The 22,984-nt window shown below is 43.6% G+C and overlaps 1 protein-coding gene across 2 annotated transcripts in view; it reads right to left on the bottom strand.

The window, feature by feature from the left end:
• The window catches only part of SH3RF3 (SH3 domain containing ring finger 3), a gene marked incomplete at its 5' end in the record, with an annotated part of 257,121 nt that overhangs the window by 35,196 nt on the left and 198,941 nt on the right, over positions 1-22,984 (bottom strand). The window contains 3 exons of one of the 2 annotated variants that reach the window (XM_084272921.1): positions 3,474-3,730; positions 7,021-7,191; positions 11,538-11,638. In XM_084272921.1, coding sequence (XP_084129047.1) covers positions 3,474-3,730; positions 7,021-7,191; positions 11,538-11,638 — 529 coding nt within the window. The remainder of the gene's footprint in view (positions 1-3,473; positions 3,731-7,020; positions 7,192-11,537; positions 11,639-22,984) is intronic. The other variant, XM_084272922.1, reaches the window with a different exon arrangement.

The raw sequence follows: 22,984 nt of genomic DNA, 5'->3' as shown, positions 1-22,984 counted from the left end.
TAAGCAGAAATCCACTGGAGGACTTGTGAGTTCAGCCTCATCTCTGCTAGCAAAGTCCCAAGGGACTATGCAGTGCCTTTCAGTCTTGCTGCCCCTGCTGAACAAATGCTGCCTACAAGCATTAGGAACCAGGAATTAGCCCTCCTCTGACAACAGTGGTCACAACGCACTGCTGAGGTCAGCTCTCCAGGGATTTGGGAGCCTGTTGCATGCCTCATGTTGCAAAAAGTGTGACAGAGCTTTAGGTGCATGTCCAAAACAATGTTGCCTTTGGCTTCCAGGCTAGCCCATTGCTTTAGGGAAACCTACATACAGCTCCACTTCAAGGATGTGCAGACCAGAAGCCAAGCCCACGCTTAGCCATTTTCTCACTGAAATGTCTCAATAGTAATGGCTCAAAAATGCCCATATCACAAATGATTTCAAGGTTTCATCATAATCAGGTTTAGTTTTGCCTCAGTTCAAAATTTGAACCTTTCAACATTTTTCTGAGCACAACCTGATCATCACCCACCCCACAGTAGCTTCTGTTCTGGTCAGGTAATTCACCTGGGATGTGAAACCATAGGAACTGGTCACTGCTTTGTTCTCTTCTGCAGAGAACAGCTCTGTGCAGCTGGCTAGTCCCTCTGCAATCTGAACCAGTGCAGCTTCATGGCTGAAGTCTGGTTGAACTACATCCATTCTCAACACAAAGCTTTGGGTGCAACAATTCATCTTTTCTTTGACCAAGAAACATTTTTCTGAAAAATTTCTCACCCAATCTGATCTATAGTTTTCTTACAAATTAATCCAAAGGATAAGCTTTAGTGCAGGACCAGCTGGAGTTCACTCACTCTGTAACTAAAACAATGCTGGACCTCTCAAACCACTATTTTCTGTAGCACCCATTACCAGGGATTGAAACAAGAAGGAGTGCCATTAATCACACTCCCTATACCAGCTGAGCACTCCTACCAAGAGGGAATTCCATCCCCCAGCCTTATGCTGAAGCAATACTGAACATGATGGGCCAGTGATCATCAGATTAGCACCTCCAAAGCTGATGTGATTCTTCCTCACGGTAACTCTTTGGGTCTATAATATCTTTTTATTAACATTGCTGATAGCAAATCGATCAGACTACCATTACACAGTCTTGTACTTGATGTGATTTTACCAGTTAGCATGAGGAAGGGCCTAAAAGTTGTTACCAGAGACATCTTTGAGACTATTCTTACTATTAGTTGCTATTTCCCCCTCCCTGGATTACCAGGAACATATATTGGGAAGTCCAATTCCTTTGCAGAGAGCCAGACAGGGGACCACTTGTTATCTCAAAGTGATTCCCTTTTTCTGATTTTCCTGGTCTGGAACTTGTGTGATAAACAATGACTGCTGCCAGAAATCTCATTTTCTGGGATGGTTGAGCTTGTGGGGTCAAGGTTTTGAACCATGGGTTCTAAGGAGCAATGGCTTTCCTAAATTTAGAGAGAGAGAGTGGTAATGGAATTTCACTGCCTGTACCTGGATGCAGAAGACTGGCTTGATAATCGCATTAGGTACGTTCTTTCTTTCAAATAGGACCCTGATGTTTCCAGGCACAAAGGAAACAGAAAACATGAGAAACAGTAAAATAAATGGCCCCAAAAAATCAGCTCTTAGCAGAGCTCTCACATTTTATCCTGTAATTTCATCTGCTTACTGTTACAATGTATTCCCTTGCTCTGGGATCTCTGGATCTGGACTGTGCTGCATCAAACATGCTATTAATTAGCAATGCTCACTGAAGGCTATTTTTGTTCTACACCACTCATATTTCATTTTGGGTGTATTCCTACATTAGTGGCCTTGTGCAAAATTGATTTGTTACTCATGTATATTGCAAGCCAACAGAAATGTGATTTGAATACTGTGCCAGCTTGCCTCTCGTGGAAGGCTCTTCCAGAAGTCAGTGCGCATCACCCCATCCTGAAGGACCGAAGGGACCTTTCGAGGGGCTCTGGTCCACAGGATACTGACAAGGACATCCATTACAGAGAAAAATACTGATAATAGCGAAAACATTCCTTTGTTATCCTGCCAAAGGTTTATTTAATTAAAACAACAATCTCATGAACCTTTTGGAAGGGCCGCTTAAGAGGTTTTGGGGTCCCCAGATCACCCTGCCTGCCAACTCCTCGGCACTCTGAGATGTCCAAGTGACCTGGAGGAGCAGTCTTAAATCAGGGAAGCTGCTGAAGGCTTAGCACAGCAGCACTGTGGAAGGAAGGTATGGGGCATGCCAGGTGCGTGGGGCAAAATGATCTGTCACTTTGCTTTCAGGGCAGCCCGCCTGCCTGTTGGCATGGGCAGAGGAGACATCAGGAGCACTTGAAGGCTTCCCAAGAGCCTTGCCCAAGAATGGACATTTCTGCCTCTGCAGTGTGGGAGCAGAAGGACTTTTGGAAGGGTGTGACTTGAGGGAAAAGCAGCACTTTCTGAGCTAGATAAAAAGAGGACAAATGGATCATCCTCCAGTGTGACACGGATGCTGTGTGAAGTCCTGCCACTGTTTGCTGAGCAGAGGAGCCTGCCCTGTTTGAGAGTCAGATTCACTTGTATTTGATGATGTTTTCTTCCCTTTGGCCCGGGCTGTGTAGGAGGTGAGATTAGACAGTCATTATGGTGCCTTCTGGCTCCAAAAGGTATGAATCCATGACTTTCACCACAGTGTATTTCTCACTTGTGCCTGCTCTGCTTTGTATCTAAGACCCTAGTTTTCAGCAGTCACCATCCATACTGATCTGCCTTTGTAAACACAATGGCTCACATCCCTATAAAATATCAGAAACAAAATGTTTTAAATCTCACTCTAAAGTTCCACCACAGGATTTACTTTTACTTTATTCAACATCAGAGCTGTTTAACATCAGGGGAAGGGGAATAAATTGTACTCCAGAAAATTGTGCTGTACATCAGAAAGGGAACCTAGAAAGAACAGGGGCCCCCTGGTGCGAGCAGCTCTTACTCTCATTTCAAAAAGGTGGCAGCATTTTTCAGATCTTTTTGCTTTATCACTAACACCGGGTCCCGCTCTGCCTAATAAATACCTTTCATCCCTGAAGCCCAATGAAATGCTTCTTAATTTTAAGTCCTGTATTACTCGTCCTGTGATAAGGGCTGTATTTCTTCCATCAGCGAGCCAACCGGACTCAGAGCTGTTAATCTCCTCAGTATGCAGGGTGCTTTGCTTTCACTCAGATAAATTGTACAAATATTTGTAAACACTGTAATCTATTTCAGCTGGAGCAACAGAACAATCTGATAAACACAACGTGGTTCCCAGAGATCAATAGAAGCCCATAAATATTACAGGCAAATAAAGCATACTCTGCTCCACGTTGCAACTAAGAAGGAGAGAGCGAGCGGTGGGGATGGGCTGATTTGGGATGCTCGAGGGGTACGACATCCATCCTGCCGACGCAGGGCGAGAGGTACCGGCGGGTGTGCACACATACCCATCTGCACGGCGTTGCGGGTCTGGCTGGTCGGCTGCTGGGCTGAGTATCTCAAGCAGTTGCTGAGCTGCGGAGAGGCTGCTTGTAGCTGGGGGTGTGTCTGAGGCGCGGTGATAGGCACGACCGGCCGGACAGCCGTGGCGGCGTTGCTGTGACCGGCCCCCATGGGGTGGATGGCTCCCGGGGCTCCCTTCGCTGCTGGAACTCCCCCGGCTGCGCTGTTCCTGGGCTGCCCAGCTCCCACAGGCACCCTGCGCAGAGACAAGGCACGGTGTAAGCACACTGCCCAGACCCCGATACCCAGCCGTGACGCTGATACGCACCCCCAGCTGCTTCAGGCATTCAGCATGATACCCTCTCAGGTGTTAAAGTAAACCAAGATATAGACATATATTTATCTTTATGGGACAGAGTTGTAAGCACGCTGGAGGACACGTTTGCTCCTTTATCCTATGGGAAGAAGCGCAGGGTAAAAATGGAAAAGATAATTTCTCTCATCACTTCTTCTCTTAATCTGCATTTCTGCCTGGATGGTTTCTAGTAAAATCACAACTCTAAATTCAGAAGAATTGGGTATCTCCCAAATGTCATTTTGTGTGCCAGGGGCTATTTTACAGGCACTAATGGAGTGCTAATTAAAAAAGACTCGGAGATCTTTTCTTAGGACCAAACATGCATACAGCCCCACAGGGAGGAAAAAAGATGGATAACACCAAATCTGTGTGTGGCTGTTGAAAAGCAGCAGATCTGGCAGGGCTTGGCTTGGCAGGACACTTAACGTACCGATGTAACCAGCCCATGCTTAGACTTGCTAAGGAAACTCAAAAGGGAAGGGAATGCAGCTGACCTTATGGAAAAGGAAACCCAAACAATAATTGGCCCTCCTTCATTGCTCACTTAGACCGATGCATAGTGTGTATTTCATCTGAGTGGCAGGGGGAAGGAACAGGGCTCTTTCTCCTATGCAATGAGTTTAGCCTAGAGCAGGTCTTGGTCCTCTGACTACTAAGCTAGAAACTTTCTGACCAGGGCAGGAGGACACTGAGGAGGGCAGAAGGACACCAATGGACAAACTTGGCTGCTTCTCAGCAGCTCTTTCTCTGAGTTTCTTGTCCAGGTTCCTGAGTAATTTCGTTCCTCAGTGATAGATGCCATAAAGCACAGTGATCATTTTGTGCTGTTCTCTGCTGGGCTGCTCCATGTGCCAATGAACTCCTCCAGGAAAGGACAGAACAAAGTAAGGAATGGAATGGTGGATGGAATGGAAATGGAAATGGGACAGTTGAAAGGGGGTTAGCAAGGAAGGAGATGATAACAGAAAAAGGTACAAGACCAACCTATATGGGGTGGGACTGAGAGAACCTCTGGGGTCCCAAAACTATTGTGTGGGAACACAGAGAGGGGAAGAGCCGAAAGAGGGAGGATTATGCTGAAAAACTTGGCCCAATTCAGAGGACAAGAAAGACAGAAGAAGCAACCCTACAAAAAGAGGCTGAAGGGAAAGAACCAAAAGAGTGAAATTCTGACACAAAGAGATCAAAACACAGGCTGGAAGATAAAGTCCAAAAGTGCAAAAGTTAGCCATCCCCTCTGCCCAATTCACCCTCACCCCAAAAGCACGGGAGGAAAACCTACACTGTGGTGTCATTGACTTGACTCATCTCACTACTCACAATTTGCCTGGATTACATTTTGCTAAATGAATCTGACTTTTCTTTCTTCCCAGTAACCTCCAGGTAAGGAAAAGCTGGGAATCCCACCAGATGGAAATCTTGCCTGTCTGTCATCTGCTGTGAAAAGCTGGCAGAGTAACAGCAAGGTTCAGCTGGAAACTGGCTTGGCCATCTGTGCCAGGCTGTGTTTGCCAGAAAAGCTCACCTCACAGTCCACTACACTGGAAGCTGCATTCAGGCAACCACGCACACCCACAGGCACCGAAACTACCCGCCGCTCCCACGGAGATGGGTAGGTGTCCTGCTGCCCTGTGCCTGTCTGTCCATCTAAAGGGTCTTGGTCCTTTCTCCACCATGCTCTTGCTCACACATATGCTTTGGCAGCTTATAAATCTAGTTCAGTGTTACAGAATTAAAAGGCAGCTCCTTTTTCTTGGGTTTTGTAGGGAGTGACAGAAAAGCATGCATGAATCTAATCCCCTGCTTTGCTGTCAAAGGCCAACAAAGTAAGTTGAGAGTGCAGTAAATAGGAGATTTTGTTGCTATCAGATTTTTCTTGCTGTTCCCACCGAGGGTGATTTACTCAGGAACTTAATTAGCTCACAGGATCATAAATATAATCATAAAGCTGCTTTTGGGTTTTGTGGAAAGCACTCTCGCCCTTTAGCACTTCTCTCTGTCTTGGTCTAGCTGTGACATGCTGCATTTAATAAAGGCTTGCTGATTCAGATCACCAACGCTTCAGCACAAACTTCTTTACTCATTAAGACTTGAAGAGGCAAAGAGTGAAGGCAGCCAAGGGGCTCTATAAAATCAAGTAAATACATTTAGGATGGTGAACAGTAATGATCCCATAAATTAGTGCTGGGTTTTTTTTTTTTACCAAAATGTAGTATTAGGACTGTCAGCAGGATTAATTATTGTCTTCTAATCTGCTCTTAATTTTCAGTCTTCCTCAGTCCACATATTACAAATTTGACATGAACTGAAGACAGAACAAACCTGGGTCAAATTTTTGAGATTAACACTTTCTGAGCTGTGAGGTGCCTTTCACTGGAGAGGAGTGAAAGATGGCGGGGGCTCTGTCCATGTGGGAGGAGAGACTGAGAGCATGTGAGGAGTAAGTTTGTTTGGCAAACCCAGAGCTGCTCTAAAGAAGATACAGGCATACACATGGCAACATTCACCATTAGGGTGGAACAGCCTGGGACATGCTGATGAACTGAGGAGAACCTCAGCTCACAGACCATTTCAGAGTGGGCTCTAGATCAGAACACCCTTTAATTTGGTGCTGTCCAATACTGAACTTAGACAAATGACATTCCTCCCCAAGCACACTCTTCTTTCCTTTCCTCCTCTTCTGTGACTGAGACAGAGGTAGCTAAAACCAGGCAATTTACTGAACTCTCCTACTACTTCTGAATGTTAACAATTAAAACACTAGTCCTGATCCAATCAACCCAAGACCTTTCATTTAAGAAAATCAAAATCTACGTGAGGAACTACTGAAAAGGAAGACAGACACAAGCATTTCTTATTTTGTTTATCCCCATTACATGTTCAGTTATATAGCAATACAAAAAAATTACACTCTTCATTCAAAAGATTTTTTACAATAGTGAAACTTGAGCTCATCAGGCTTCATAAAGCCAGAGGTTGCTAATGCCAACATCTAATTAGTGAAGTTTTCTGAGACCATAGAGCAGTCTAATGATACAACCATCACCCAAGTCTGCAATGCCACCAGAAAATTTCTGGAAGGACGACTGTGATTTAAAAGCAGAGCTACACTGTTTTCAGCATCCTCCAGAGGTAGAATTACTCTCAGCCCTGCCTCAGGCACATCCACCTTGTACAGTGGTCCTCACCTTGAAACAGGTGTCACGTAGTTGCCTGGGAAGACGCCAGACATCCCACTCCTCAGAGATGTCCCCTTGAACCAGCCGTCCTGGCACTTCTCAATGACCCGGTACATCTCACCCTTGCGGAGCTCCAGCTCGTCGTTCTTCTGAGGCTTGTAGGCGTACAGGGCTAGGTAGCTGTGGGGAGAGGTGACACATGGCTGACATCAGACACTGCCTGTCCTACTTTGAATCCAGCCTTTTGAATCCAGAGCAGAAAGCAGAAACACTGCTCAGGAAGAGTCGTTAAAAAGGGACATCATTACAGCACACCAAACAAGGGACAGCAGAGACAAGATGAAGTGGATGCCAGAACGATACAGGAATAAATAATCAGATTAAAGTCAGGGGGTAATTTAGAAATTATTGGGACATACTCCTCACCCAGGGTGCAACCAAAGCCAAATGCAGCACATAGCACCACTGAAGTTAAGAATTTAGCAGCAGTTTCAGAAGGACAAGGCAATTATAGAGACAGCCAGAACAACTGGGACTAGAATGGGAAAGCTTTTCAAAGCCTAACATCTGGATGATGTATGTATTCATAGGCTTCAGGTTCAGAGCTGCCTCTACTAAGGATTTTCAGAAGAAACCTTCTTTATGATAGGCTACTTTATAAAAGTTCAAGGCAGCTTTTCTCAAAGCTTTCTTGATGCTGTCTATGCTCACCAGTTTTAGAAATAACACGCAAAAATGTTTTGGATCCAGTATGGTAATTCTTCTATTACGTGGGTGAAAAAAAAAGTGACAGAGGGCCAAATTCTGCCAGAGGATTTTTGCTTAAGTAAGCAAAGTTGCAGAATTTGGTTCTGGATGTTTTTTATGCAAGTATTCTAATAAATATTTAATCTGGGAGCTGATGTGTAGTACTTTTTATTTATTTAATTGCAGCTTTTATTTATTCCCTTTGTCAGAATCTTTCTTCTTCTCTCTCTTTTGTCCTTCCGTTACTACTCCAGGGATGTGTCTAGTGTTATGAAATGACTCCAACTTAACGTCCCTAAAGGTACTCTCCCTGTTTAGAGAGATCCTTGTCGAAAATTAGGAATGATTGCTGGCACTTTGGGGAATAATGGAAAAGTGGGATAGGAGAGCAAGAATGCACACACAGAACAAAACATTGTAAATACAGATTACATTTTGCTACTGTCACCTTTCTGCAAATGCAAAAGGTAATTCTTGATTAAGATTGTGTCTTCTTGAGTTTGGGTGGGTTTGTGGGGATTTTTCAGGAAAGACATAGTAGGGCAAATGGGGAAACACTTAGGGAAAATGCATTTACACTACCAAGTGCAACAGAATGCTCTTAGGCTCGGAGGTAGGGGAGAGGCGGCTTGCTGCCCACCTTTGAGCAACGAGCCAGAGAAATAATGAAAACTATAACCATTGAGAATCTAGACTTGAAGCCAATAAAAATGATACATGGCTTTTTACTTCTGCTCTCCAGGAAATATAATTGAGGAATAAATCCTGTTAGTTTTCCTGATTCTACTCCTTTATGGTACCAGTAGATTTCCTTAGTTTTATTCTGAAGGCAGTAAATAAACAGCAGTAATGAGCAGAATATGAAATATTTGGTAACAGCTCCTTGGGGCATCCTTAGGCTGATGTGACTGGCTCTGTTTACCACGTGCATGGGGTACAAAGACCTAATCAGAAAATGTACTTCATTAGTCAACAGATGGGAGAAACCATCCTGCACATCCTTTGTTTAACCTATGTTATTGGTGGTCCTATGGAGGTCTGTAGCTGTTCACCTGATGGAAAGCATGAGGATAAATATGAATTGAAGAACATTAAAATGCATCACCCTGACACAAAATAAGGTTGCATGCTTCAGTGCTAATCCTTCAGTACAGCGCTCTGCTAGGACATAATGGAAAGTGTCAAGACTGTACTCACTCAAGGGAGGAGGAAGTGTGGCTTTGACTACATCTTTTTCAGTTGCTGCTTACACAGGGCTCATGTTGAGAAGGTATGGGTAAAGTGGGGAGTCAAGAACAGAGCATTTAAATAGATTTACTTGGCCCTTTCCCCAAGGGACTACATGTAATAATGCAATTTACAGGTTGAGATGTTGAAAGAAGGTGCAAGGAAAATTACCCTACGTGGATCATCAGCTGCATTCCCTTGCAGCTGTGTCCTGCTCTCCTACCAGTTTCTTTCTGTTCCTCCATGCAAATTACCCCAGCTCAGCTTCCAGTAAGCTAAACTGATGAAAACTCGTATGTGATAAACACATAGTGTGACCCTGGGAATATGGAGGTGATCAGCACTTTCTTTGTGGATTGGCAATCCCACCACCTACGTGGGGCACTGAGAATGACCATCTCTGGGGATCTCCTCTGTGAATCTGAAAAAAAGGGCTTGCCTAAACCCAGTGACATGCCCAGGTTGGGTCTGCTGCGTGGACGTGACTGGCATGCCCACCCCATGGGGACAGGTGTATGACCCATGTGCTGGCAGAGAGGGGTCTGTCAGAGAGCTGATGGGATTCATGTCCTCCTTTCAGCCTGGAGAAGAGAAGGCTCCAGGGGGACTTTATAGCGCCCTTCCAGTACCTGAAGGGGTCTACAGGAATGCTGGAGAGGGACTGTTTACAGAGGCATGGAGTGACAGGACAAGGGGTAATGGTTTTAAACTAGAAGAGGGCAGCATTAGATTAGATGTTAGGAAGAAATTCTTCTCTGTGAGGGCAGTGAGGCCCTGGCACAGGCTGCCTAGAGAAGCTGTGGCTGCCCCCTCCCTGGCAGTGTTCAAGGCCAGATTGGATGGGGCTTTGGATAACTGGGGCTAGTGGAGGGTGTCCCTGTCCATGGCAGGGGGGTGGAACTAGATGGGCTTTGAGATCCCTTCCAGCCCAAACCTGTATGTGGTCCTGTGATTCTATATATGGCTGAAAACAATCTGAGAGCAGGCAGCTTCCCTCCTCAGAAAGCATTTCTGGGCTTTTCCTCTGACAGGGGATCAGGACTAATGGTTCTATTTGCTGAGGCTGATTTTGCCTTAAGCCAAACCCTTTGGACTTGGACAGATTTCATCGTTCTCCAGATTTTAGGTGTGAAACTTCACCAGCAAACTCTACAACTGAGAAGAAAGTGTTGAAACAACAATCTGAAATCTCACAAAATGTAATAGCAAGTTATTTTGGGCGATGTGAAACAGTGATGCTAAGGGTTAGGAAGTGGGACTTACAAGAAAACAAAATGTTTACCAAAAGTTCCCTAAAAAAAAAGCCTAAGTGAGAAGGTAGCCCATGTTCTTGGCTTTGGGGAGATGCCTGTGACTTTACTTAAAATGCAGAAGCCCCAGGGCTCTGTCTAGGGTTGTACCTCCCCAGTTCTGCTACAGCTTTCAGATAACACTTCCTCTTTGACTGGAACTTGGCTCACAAATGCAAAATGACAGATCGGATTACGAGGCTGCCTCACAGGGGAGACGACAGGAGAAGCATGGGAAGGAAAAGGGGAGGCTTATGGAGGCAAGGGGGACACAGGGGCATTGCCAGAGAGCTGGAACATGTCCTGATTCAGCAACTAAATACTGGAAATACTGCCAGTTACTGCTTCCTAGTCTGGGCAGCTGTTAAAATAATACATTTGTGGCCCACTGTGTGCCACAGGGGGACCACGGGGTGATGATGAGACCTCTCTGTGGGGCAATCAGTGATGTATGGTACCTCTTAGGTATGAAAATCTCACCTTAGTAGCCAAGAACAAATTTGTTCTGGTTCTGTTCCAACTCACCTATTCTCCTTAAAGCAGAACTGCTATGTCAGGATCTTTTTTGGTGTGGATTCAGACCTTGTTTTAGCCACATCATAAACCCCGAAAATGCTGGTGTGCATATGTGTGTGTGTGCGTGTCTGTATAGTTCTATGGATTTCAGAAGGTGTATGTGATGAGAGGAAAGGGTTCAGCAGTTTAACTAGACAGGTACCAGATAAACCCACCAGGCTAGAAGAGGTTTATGATAACGAAGTCTACTCTTTCTGTCCTGTATTTGCTTAACCTTCTGTTAATTCCACACAGTATTCAATCCACACATATGCCCGTGATACCCTCGCATTTTAGATGTTCATTCATTGCCTTGTTTATGCCACTGAAAAAAATGCATTTTTTCTGGTTAATGATGAATGTATTGGGTGTTTGATTGCATCAGACTACACCTTTTTAAGAGCTTTAAATGAAGGAGGAAGATTTTCTGTAGCTCAGAGGCATTCAATTTGCTTCACAGTGCTTCATACAGCTGTAATAAATATACCAGGAGTCTAAAAGGGTCCACAGAGGAAGGGGGAAGCCTTGCCTTTTCTCTCTTCATTTTTCAATTTCAGCAGAGGCAGGGTCATGTACAAAATTGTGATCTCTCTCCTTCACAGAATGCTCCTGAGCTGAGATTCAGGCTTTCAGACTTCAAACACATGCACACACACGCACACACGATGGGAAAGAAAGAGTATGCAGTGACTGAGATGAGCTGCTTACATATTGAGGGGGAGCTGGACCTTCGGTGGTGTTCCCTGATCTCCAATTATTGCACTTGTCCTGGGAGCAGTCACCGTGGCTGTTCCAATCGTAGAGGAATCCTGAAAATACACCAGGAAGAACATACAAGTTTTAAGATGAAGCCCATCATTTCCTAAAATGCCAAGAGGTAAAAAAAATGGTATCTTTTATCAATTCCTAGACTTGGTAACTTCATAGTACTGCATTAAAAAAAGAGACATCTTTATCCTTACACAGTCCAAAAATACATTTCTGGCACAAGGGATATTAGGTTATTAACAGCATTTTCATGTACCTGTCAGAGAAATTTAGTTGTACTTTGAGTGCAGATCTTAAAAGCTTTAGAACGCAAAACTATTTGACTGCTTTGTAAAATCAGCTCAACATGTACATCTCTTTAATAGTACCTTCTTTGGCAAAGGTAACCTTTTCCCCTTAAAAGTTTGGTTTAAAATTTGTACTCTTCTGCTTAATGGCAATGGATCTATGGAAAAGATACTATGAAATCTCCAAAATGCAGTCTCATCTCTGTGCACTGTTTTTTATCATCAGGAATATTTTCCTCCTTAACAACCCAAACCTCCTCTGAATGGAGAAAGTAGGAGTCTACTCCACTTTTACCACAGCAAATAAATCCCTGCTCTCATCTAGAGAACCGGGCAGGTCTTTTCCAGCTATTAATGTTGAAAGGCAATTCTAAATGTAATCATTCATTTTTCAAAGCTTAATGCTCAGCAAAAATATGAAGGGCAAAATCTTTCGAGTTGTCTCACCGAAGTCCCTATTTATCTATGTCAAAAATGAATCCCAACTGGAAACCTCTCCTGAAGTAATGCCAAGGCCTGTAGCAACAGATCTTCAGAGCTGGGCTGATGGGACTTTGAACCGTGTACTTGAGCGAAAGTCTAACCAAACGCTGCACGCACAGCCGTATGCCAAATGGCTCTGCAAAGTCGGATCCAAGGTTTATTCAGGAATTGCAGGTTCAGACAGAGCCCATTACATACATAAAGATTCTGAGCAGTTCACAGACCTCCAGTGCAGCTTTTTTGTTTCTAAATGCTATCTAACAAACACCAAATATTGATTTATTTTGGGACCAGAAACATAGGGTTATTTTTTGCACTTACAAATGACACTGAATTAAACCGAGACACAGATTGCTACTTAATTAATGGATTTCAAGGTCACCTCATTCCAAAGAAGCCCATGTAAGTATTACAGTGTCATGCCTTGATACTGCATTGCTAATCTATGTCACTTTGCTGTATATTAACGCAGTATCATTGGGAAATCATGTAGCAGAATATGAAGACACTGCCCTTTTGGAAACCAGCAGCAAGCTGTCTCCTCTCTCACTGACATCTACACTTAATCATGAAGTTGCGGTGGCAAACGCATCTCCTTTACCTCATTATTACCCCTCATTTTCTGGCTGCCTGCTCAAATGAGGAAGGTTCCAGGCAGCTCTTAGTCCTATGTGTAAAAGTAAGCATTCCTTCCAGTTCTGTGACTAAGGCTTTATTAATCCTGCCTGTCACGTCAGTGAGATAATATCAACTTACAGAAGAAACCTCAACCCACTTAAAAATGTCGGGATAGCTGGAGAATGATGACTCATTTGTTATTTTGAGTTGGTCAGTGGGGTTAGGGATTGCAGAAGGTGCTGGTCAGAGAGTCCTGGCAACTGCCTCACCCAGGAGGTAAGTAAGAAATTATTTGGTTCAAACATCTTCGTGGTCCACCAGTGTATGCAGGGTCTGAGCTAGAGAAACTGCCTCCAAGAAAACAGAAAACACACGTTCCCCACCCTTTTCTGGTAGGGCAGAGCACTTCTTTTTTACCACCTGAAAAAAACAGATCTGAGTGAACAGCCTCCAGATGCAACTGTAAAGGCAGAGAAGATCACAGCAGTGTAAGACACACGCTACCTCTTCCTCAGCTCCTAGGATTCTCTCTCCATGCACCTCAGTGGAGGCAGTGTTTGTAGAGGTGCCCTAGGATAAGCCAGCCTGACTGCAGAGAGGTGAATTCATGTCTGGAGAGTGGTAGAGCTGTCCAAGCATCCTCATTTTGCCTGTTTGCACTGACAGTGGTGGCTTCTGCATCTTCTATATTACTGGAAGCATGAGCCTAAGTATTTTTCATACAGACTTAGGGATTAAGACATTGTGCAATTGTCATTCAGTGTTGCTAGATGACAATGTTGCTTTCTTCACTTAAATACTACCAAAGAAATGTCCATAGTCCTGTATGCTCTCTATCCACTTAACATACAGGTTTTTGACTATGGCCTGTTCTATTGCTGCATCTGCATCTAAACCCTAAATCAGCGCCTGCTTCCTGGTTGCACTCCAGTTTGTCTTTAGCTCCTCTTCCCTGCAGGCTTTGACACGATGGTGTACTTGCCAGCCTGTCTGTGACCCCCCTTTTCATCATCAGGTTTTACTCCACAGGACCCGCTGGCTTTCCACTGCGTTGAATTCAGCTCCTCTGTTCACGTCTTGGCACTCACTTTCACAGGAGTATTCTGCTCTGCAGCTTCATCTGCCTCTGTGCTCCTTGATGAATTCTCTTGGTGGCTGCCTGATTGCTGCTGTGCATCTGAATGTTCACTAGCTTTGCATTTAAACTACAGTCCCTGACACAGTTCGCAAAGGCCTTCTGAGCCTCCTCTTTGAAGGTCCTGTTCTCTCTCTTATGTATCGCTAATTAGTTCATATTATAAGATACAATACTCCTAGATTATTTTGCAAGGTGATATTTGCAGTAAGATTTCAAAGAGACTGAATTTTGTGGAAGAATATTCTTCTATTTCTTCATAATTTTGATTACCTTTCTTGGAAATTTACCTTTCTTTTCCATTCCTATGATTTTATGCAGGTCTCTCCAGTTACAGGTAACACTACCAACCCTCCTGGATAATGCAGCAGGCCTTTCTCCTCCCACAGCTGGTAGCAGGGCTTAATTTGTTTTCCTTCTTTATTTAGCCCTGGAGCCAGGTTGTACTTTTGCTACTGTGATCTAAGGAACAATGTATTAAACATGTCTTCCTTTCCTCTTCATCTGCTCAGGGGAATGAGAATCTGAGACAATGCTCTCATATTTTTATTCTCTGCTTTGATACCTTTTGGGAGGTCTGTGTGCCACATCCTTCCTTCCTGATGGCACGTCCCTGCGTGATCCACCTTCCTGTGGCACCAGGCAGGCAAACACAGCCACACACAGGCATTAACACAGGAAGGGACCAAAAACTGCAGCATCTGCATCTTAATCCTTCGTCCACCTCTGCTGCTCACCGTCCTAAGCCTTGCCCAGGAGGGGATGTTTCTGACAGCCAGGTTTTTAAGAAGCACGTGGGCACCTATTAATAAAAACAGGCACCTTGCAGAGTTTTCTCAGGGACACGTTAAGAAATATGTCACTGTCTGATTCCCATGGATTTTACGGCAATCTAAGTAACAAGAGTCACTTCTGAAAATGCCATTTGGCACCCCTCTGTATCCTTATGAGCCTCTAATGCCTTTAAACATTTGGCCATTGAGTTTCCAGACGTGACCTGCTGGGTAATGACACTTTAGCACACCTCCTGATTAGAAGGCCGTTTACCCTAACAGTGGCGTGCAGTTTTCTGAGCTAGACACAGCCAACTCTCATCCCACTTACTCCCCATATCAGCCAAATCTGACTTCTTCAAGCTCTCACTCCAATCTGACATCCTCTGAGTACCACTTCCCACTGCTGATATTTTCAGCTCAACGGCGACAGCTCTTCTCTCCTGAGGGACAATGCAGGCCCAGGTGCCAGCCAGCAGGGAAAAGTGACTGCACAAAAGGCACGCTGAAGACCACCTCCAGATAACTCTGCACTAATTCCTGCTTCTTTGTGCCCATTACTGGCACAGCAATGTCACCTGCATTGTGGAAGGCTAGATCTTGAGTAAAACTCCTGGACTATAGACACAAGCACAGTGATGCTGTGTGACAGGTATCTCGTTCCATGCTGTGCCTCTTGTTTTTATCACCAGCTACTGTGTAGCAGTAAGTGATTCGTGATTATGCATTCATGGGCTGGATAATAGTATAAAAGGACTTTGTGTCTGTAAACACAACAGCCACCTTCTGACCACTGGAACATACCTCCTCCCAAGCTAATGCCTTATAGAAGTTCAACTCATGCCTTGTGTTCTCTCTAAAAATTATCAGTTTCCTTCTCCCAGTCTCTATGTTGATTGTTACAAGGAGACTTTACACTGGGGGTCAAGAATGAAGAAGGGCTCTGCACAAAGGTATCTTGGGGCTTGGCTAAACTTGATCTAGTCCTAAATCAAGTCCATGGCCCTCTGGAGCAAAGCAGCAGTGGCAGACAGGGTGTCTGTTCTCAGTCCCCACACAGCCTTTTCACCACTACTTGTAGATGTTTAAGTAAGTCATAAGCACCAGGCACCACTCTGGTGTCATGCAAAACAAACAGAGTCAAAGCTAGCACACAAAAATGAACTTTGAAGGCAATGTCCAGCCTGATGGTCAGCGTTTCTTGGTGAGAACAAACAGTCCGACTTACTCAGAAGTCACCACAATGTGTCTAAGCTCAGATGGATCTCATTCCTCCTCCAACTGATAGGTATTATTTGCAAGAGAACTACAGGAGCATCAAAACAAATTGCACTTTAATGTATATGTAACGATATATTTCTATTACAGTTTACAGCATACACTCCTGGGTAAATAATACACTGCTGAGATTTTGCCGCCTCTTGTGTCAGCTCTGGCATATATTTAAAAGCAACCAGCCTGGGAAAACATTACTGACAAGCCCCCACAGACCAGGAAATTAGAGATAACAACCACTCATCTGGGCTGAAACTTCATCTCAAATTCATTCCCTTTCTCTCTTGTCATCCACGCCTCTATGAAAGCATAAGAATTAGTAGTCTGAATTTCCAGCATAAGCTATCTTTTTCTTTCCCTTGTAGATTTACTTTAGATTTTCAGCAGTACTCTAAGGCCACATTTGTGGTTTAATTTGAAAAGACACGGTGCCTGCGGGGATTAACGAAATGTCTTGCAAAAGCATGGGGCTCAGGCTTGGAGGGGAACAGAAGTCATGAAGACGGTGATAAAACTAGGAATAGGGTACAGTGATATTGCAGGTTGCAGTAGCCTTCACAGAAAAATAATTGCTGCTGCTATCAGACGAATGTTCTTATCATCTGGAAAATCACTAACCAGAAATCTCTGTTTTGACTTCAAAGCAAATCCAGCACTGTCTCACCACAGGGCACTTAGCACATTCATTAATTCACAGGCAAATTTCCTCTAATGTCTTGAATGCATATTTACAGCTTACTTTAAATTTCTCTTTAATATTACTTTAAAATAAGAGAAAACCACGCAAACATTCAACTCTCATAGGTTGACACACCACCCTCTGGAAATATCACCAAAAAATAAGCTAATGGTCTTTAAGACTCCCGTGACTTGTTTCTCTAATTTGCTGACTCCGTGACACAATGACTGTGGTGATCACTCTAGGTCTTAATGTTCCTAGAAATAATGTATTAGCACTTAATTCATGGTAGTGTCACCCAGTATTGATGAAAAGCGTTACACGCAAGATCAAGTACCCTCATCAAATGCTAATTGCCAAAGTGGGAGCTGGAATGGACTTACCAATTCTGGAGTAAGACTTTTTCTTCCATAATGGGGTGTGTGTGTGTAAAAAGCAAACAAGTGCGCATGGTAACAGCCGCAGCTGCATAAACGGCTGCATAAATACCCAGTTCCTTCTTGCAAAAACTGGGCCTGTGTTTACACAATTTAGCTGTTCCTGAGGGGTTCTTACAACCTGTAAATTCTTACAACTTGTGGCTGGGGAGTGAAGGGGAGGCAGAATATTATGCCAGCCTGTTCTAGCACCATTTTGGCCCTGATTATTGTTTGGGTCACAGTAGGCCCAAAACTCTAGACCCTGTCTTCTGTGGATACCTCATGGAGCTATGCAGAGAGCTGAAGAAGTCACTTCGATTTCTGTTTCCGAGCTTCCATTTCCACCACCCTGCAATCTAAGAATGGCTGCAAGTTGGAAGGTTTTTTAAAAAAATTTTTTTTTGGGTCATCTTCTTCCAAACATTCATCTGACATTACCATCCATAAAAGCAGTAATTATTCTGGTTTGCAGCTTCTCAGTTCCCCCAAATGAGGACTAATTAAGCATCATGTGGACGAGCATCATGAGAATTATATTTTATTCAGCCTTGTTTCCCTCTCAGACTAACCCTTTCAGCACTGAGCACCAGCATCTAACTCTCCACCGCAAGGTTTTAAATGGTTTTATAGCAAATAGTTTATGGCAATTCTGGGATCAAAGAACATGAAAAATCAAATGCAGAGAGACAGGAAAGCTTAAAGTGAAACCTTGACCTCTAAAAAAAGTTAATTTAATCCCAGGTCGATAATTATCCTTTTGATAACTACGTAACAAACTCATTAGGATCCTGCGCAATGCCTCCTGTAGGAAGTCTCCCTCAAGGGAGATGGCAATGGTAAACAAATAAACAAAGCCCCCAAAAGAATAAAAAGGGAAAATACACACTGCAATAATTTCTTCTACAATGTCACGCATGTACACATTGTGTGTGCTGGATGGACAGGATTCTGTGGTACAGTATAAGTACCAAGAGAATGCCTTGCTGGCTCTTGAGCCTTCCAAATCGGTAGTTGACTGGCAGGCAGCATAAAGCCTTGGGATTAGCCCTGTGCAAAAATGACTTCAGTGGCAAAATGTTTTTGGGTTACTACCCTGAGGAGCATCTGGAAAAAAATATTTCGGTTTTGTTTTACAGGCAACGGGATTTCATGCACAGTTGAATAAACACCCTGCTAAAAGCTCAACCTTCTCTTTCTATGTCCTGTAAAAAAACCCAGATTTTGTGGTTCTTGAAAAATCTTTCCAAATGTACTTGTGATGAGGCAAATTATAGGATAAAGAGAAGACACTGTCTCTAAACTTGTAGTTTCTGAAAGGGAATTTTGCTTTGACCTGGATTCTCAGCAGCTTACGTAATCAGCCAATAGATGGACTCAGCTCATGTGTCCCATTTGCAATGGTTTTCACAAATAATGCAATACTTACCACAATATGCACAGACTAATTTCAAATTCCTATTGGTAGCCCCACAAAAAATGCAGCCCAAAATGCTCTGCTTAAAAAAACATAACTCCTTCCCACCTGCAAAATTTAGATTAGAACTGGCAATGTACAAAGGCCATGGAGCAGTTTAGGTTAGACTTCAGCAAAGTCTCTTACACTGTTTTCATGACATACTTTGACCTAAATGAGAGAAACACAGATTGGACTAATATTACTTCTCTTTTGTTGTTTTGACTGGCGCAGCCTCCTGAAATAGCTGCCCTCGGTTGCAGCTGCCTCACTGTCATTAATGGATGGAGGGTCAGTTGTCATTCACAGCCACCAGTGGAGCAGGTTGGATAGAATTTGGACTCCAGTGCACAGCTGAAAAATGCCTGAATTTCTCTTCTTTCTTCAGAGGCTGTTGTGCACTTGAAAATTCAAGGTTCTTTTTTAGTCTCCGGACTTTATGTATAATCTGTATGCTTCTCATGGTCAGCACATTTAGGTTATCAGGCAAAAGCTCAACCAGAGTTCTGCTATTACATTTTCTCAGCTAAAATTCAGCACTTCTAAATAACTGATAAGGAGTCACACTTCCAAATGATTTATATAGTGAGACACTTCAAGGAAGATTTTTCATTTCAAATACTGTCACTGTTTGGGACTGGGAGCGTGCAAGTGGCATTGTTCTCAGCTTTTCCTGAACATGTGGCCTCTGGTTCAGAGCCTGTGCTAACGTTCACAGATACAAATGGACTTCTTGGGCATGGTGATGAGTTGTTCAAAACACACACACAGAAGTTCCTTCTGCAGGGAGGATCCTTTCTTCCTCACTCAGCTGTTACCCTGGTGTGCACAAAGCCACACTTCATTATTCATGAGATGCGTTATCTGTCAAAAACCAGGGGATTTAGAGCGGTACTGAACTATGACCTTTCCAAATAGCAGAGAAGAATAATTCATAAGGGGGGAAAATGGAAGCAAGATGAGCCATCTGAGGCCAAAGCACTATTACTGTCCAGGGGGACTCTCCCTGCTCCCCTGGGAGTCTCAGTTACAAACTGCACCTCTGCACCCGTAACCTAATTCAGCTTCAGCTCCATCACAGGCCTGCAGCACCACTTAGGTCTTCAATAAAAATCAATTTTATCAGCACGATAGGACATTCAACATGATGGACAGACACCATTACCTTTCAGATGGAGGCCTTAACGTTTAATGACTGATACTCAGCATACAACAAAAAGCATACAAGAAGTAAATTTGACTGCAAGTGGAATTAAGATCCCAGTGTTGCCTCTTTGGAAACAAATGCTTTGTATCCTGGCTATTGTGGTCTTTTGATCACTATTTTATTCAGCTGAGGTGTCTTGATGTTGTTTCTACTACCTTTGAGCATCCCTAAGTTTGTGGTCAATGAAAACCATCACTTTTAGACCATTACTTTTAGACCATCACTTGTTTCTAAATGCTTTTGGGAAACAGTTACACTGATTCTGCTTAATAAACAACGAACATGTTATGGAAGGCCTGTAGTCTTCAATTACTAAATTAATGATACACAGAAGTACTTTCAAAACATGTGATTTCACACTCTGGTCTGCATGTCAGTGCTCAATATGCATAAATCTGTGCCCTCTTGGAGAAGCAGAGGGCTTATAATAGTCTAACAACTCATAAAAAAAGCATGTCAGCTCGGCATGGAAGTCTGGTTTCAATTCAGAAAAATTGACAAAAGCCACAGGAATACAGTACCATGCATGAAATCACTTACAGGGGGTGGAATATATTCCACATTTTCGAAACATCAAAAATTTGCACCTAGATTTTAAGTTCCTACAATAAGAAGCCCTCAACGTCTCTATTTCTTCCCATGTCAGCAAAGAGAAATCTGGTGCCCCAGATGTAGGTGCCTCAGGTCTACAAGGAAAATGGATGCTCGTTTGAAGAAGACTCTTTCGCTGGGCACCAGCCGGTTGCCTGAGGTAGGGGACTGGATGCCATTCAAGAACTCCTGTAATTGAATTCTGCTTGTTCAAAGGACAGGCTATGGGAAAACTGTGTTGAACTTTAAAAAAACCACAGAACCCCCCCCTTCAAGCCAAATACCAATCTTGATGTGTACCAGAGAAGTCTGTACGTACCAAATTGAAAAAAAAAATCCTTTATTTCTTTTTATGAAGGGATCTGTTAAATAAACAATGATAAAGTGCCTGGAAATTCAAGGATGTGATATAAAGACCCAATAAACCAAATTTAGATTCTGATGTTGAAAGGAAAGGCATAAATTTGCTAGATAGTCAGTGCTGCAACTGTAAACATGTTGTTTCCCCTGTAAGAAATATGCTTTGGCTGAATTTTCTGCTGCAAACTAGCAGGGGCCTGAAATGGTTACAGAGAAAACCACTCAAGGGCTGTAACAATGACTTGCAGGGCAGAGAGGTTCCTTTTCAAGCAAAGAAAGAAAAGGTGAGAATTATTCCTGCAGCAGGGCTGACTGCTAAGTTTGGCAGCTCTGTGCACATCCTTCCTACCAACCTGCCCATGCTCTCAGCAATGCCCCCGAGCACTTCCAAGGCAGCAGTACACTCAGTATGCAGGTTGTCAAGATGTCAAACCCTGAACAAGACGTGCAGGACATTTACCTTAAAAACACCGAACATATTTTAGAAGAAAACAATCTAAAGACAACATCCTCACTGCCCCAAACACCTTGATGGAAGAGCTCAGGGGCCCGATGTTAATACTACTCTGGCTGGCGTTCAGCCACGTGAATGAAAGGAAAATGCTGAACTGCTTTTCTGTCTAAGGCTGCAGCATCATTAAGTGTTTCAGAGCCATGGCAGGTCTTAGCAGATGGCAAAGAATGAACTGATTTTCTGACATCTTTAATTAAAATGTAACCCCTATTATTATGGGATTAAGAGTTATATAAATAGAGCTGCACAATTTTAATGTGCATTTGGTACGAGGCAAATTCTGGACTCATTGTAGACCTCAGAAGGCTAAAAGCAGGTGAATTCATGTCAACAGCCAACTGAATATGAGCCAGCAGTGTGCCCAGCAGTGGCCAAGAAGGCTAAGAGCAGCCTGGGTGGTATCAGGAATAGTGTGGCCAGCAGGACCAAGGCAGTAATTGTCCCCCCCGTACTCAGCACTGGTGAGGCCACACCTTGAGTGCTGTGTTCGATTTTGGGCCCCTCACTACAAGAAGGACATTGAGGTGCTGGAGCAGGTCCAAAGAAGGACAATGAAACTGGGTAAGGGTCTAGAGCACAAGTCATGTGAGGAGCGGCTGAGGGAACTGGTACTGTTTAGCCTGGAGGAAAGGAGGCTGAGGGGAGACATTCTTGTTTTCTCTGAAAAGAGGTTGTACTGAGGTGAGAGTTGGTCTTTTCTCCCAAATAACAACTGATAGAACAAGAGGAAATGACCTCAAGTTGAGCCATGGGAGGTTTAGATTGGATATTTGGAAAAATGTCTTCACTGCAGGGGTTGCCTTGGATGAGGTTTCCAAGGGAAGCGTTTGTTTCAACATTCCTGGAGGTATCACAGAATCACAAGTTTGGAAAAGACCTTTAAGATCACCAAGTCCAACTGTTCCTGTCCTATGCTAAACCATATCCCTAAGTACCTCATCTACCCTTTTTTTAATCACATCCAGGGATGGTGATTCAACCCCCTCCCTGGGCAGCCTGTTCCAGGCCCTGACAACTCTTTCAGTAAAACGTTTTTTCCTAACATCTAATCTGACCCTGCCCTGGCACAGCTTTGTGCCATTTCTCCTTGTCCTATCTCCTGTACTTAACAGATATGTAGATGTGGTGCTCAGGGACATGGTTGAGTAGTGGATTTGGCAGTGCTATGTTAACAGTTAGACTTGGTGATCTTAAAGGTCTTTTCCAGCCTAAATAATTCCCTGAGTCTGTGTTGGTAGCCCTCATGATTTTATTGCTAGTCTTACAGTGTGAGGCATTTTTCTGAAGCCTGATCCCACAGTCAAGAGAATGTAGTGACAATATCAGCCCTATTATTTTTTTCAACAGATTCACATTCCTAGCTAAGTTTGCAAAGGAAATTGTTCAAATCCCTTCAACCTAGAAAGCAAATAATAAGGCTCCCAAAAGCAGAGACATGTATTCATACATGTAAACACCATGCTTGGGGTGACTGGGTCCTTGGGGCTGCAATAATAGTTTTTCACAGAGGGAAACCTCTTTTCACTAAGGTTGCTCTGAACCACCAAGACTCTTTTCCCTCTCTGAATTTTGGCCAAGACAGTTTTGGCCAAC

Source organism: Gallinula chloropus (assembly GCF_964237585.1).
Source record: "Gallinula chloropus genome assembly, chromosome: 1".
NCBI lineage: Eukaryota > Metazoa > Chordata > Aves > Gruiformes > Rallidae > Gallinula > Gallinula chloropus.
This window is presented reverse-complemented; position numbering and strand designations above follow the sequence as displayed.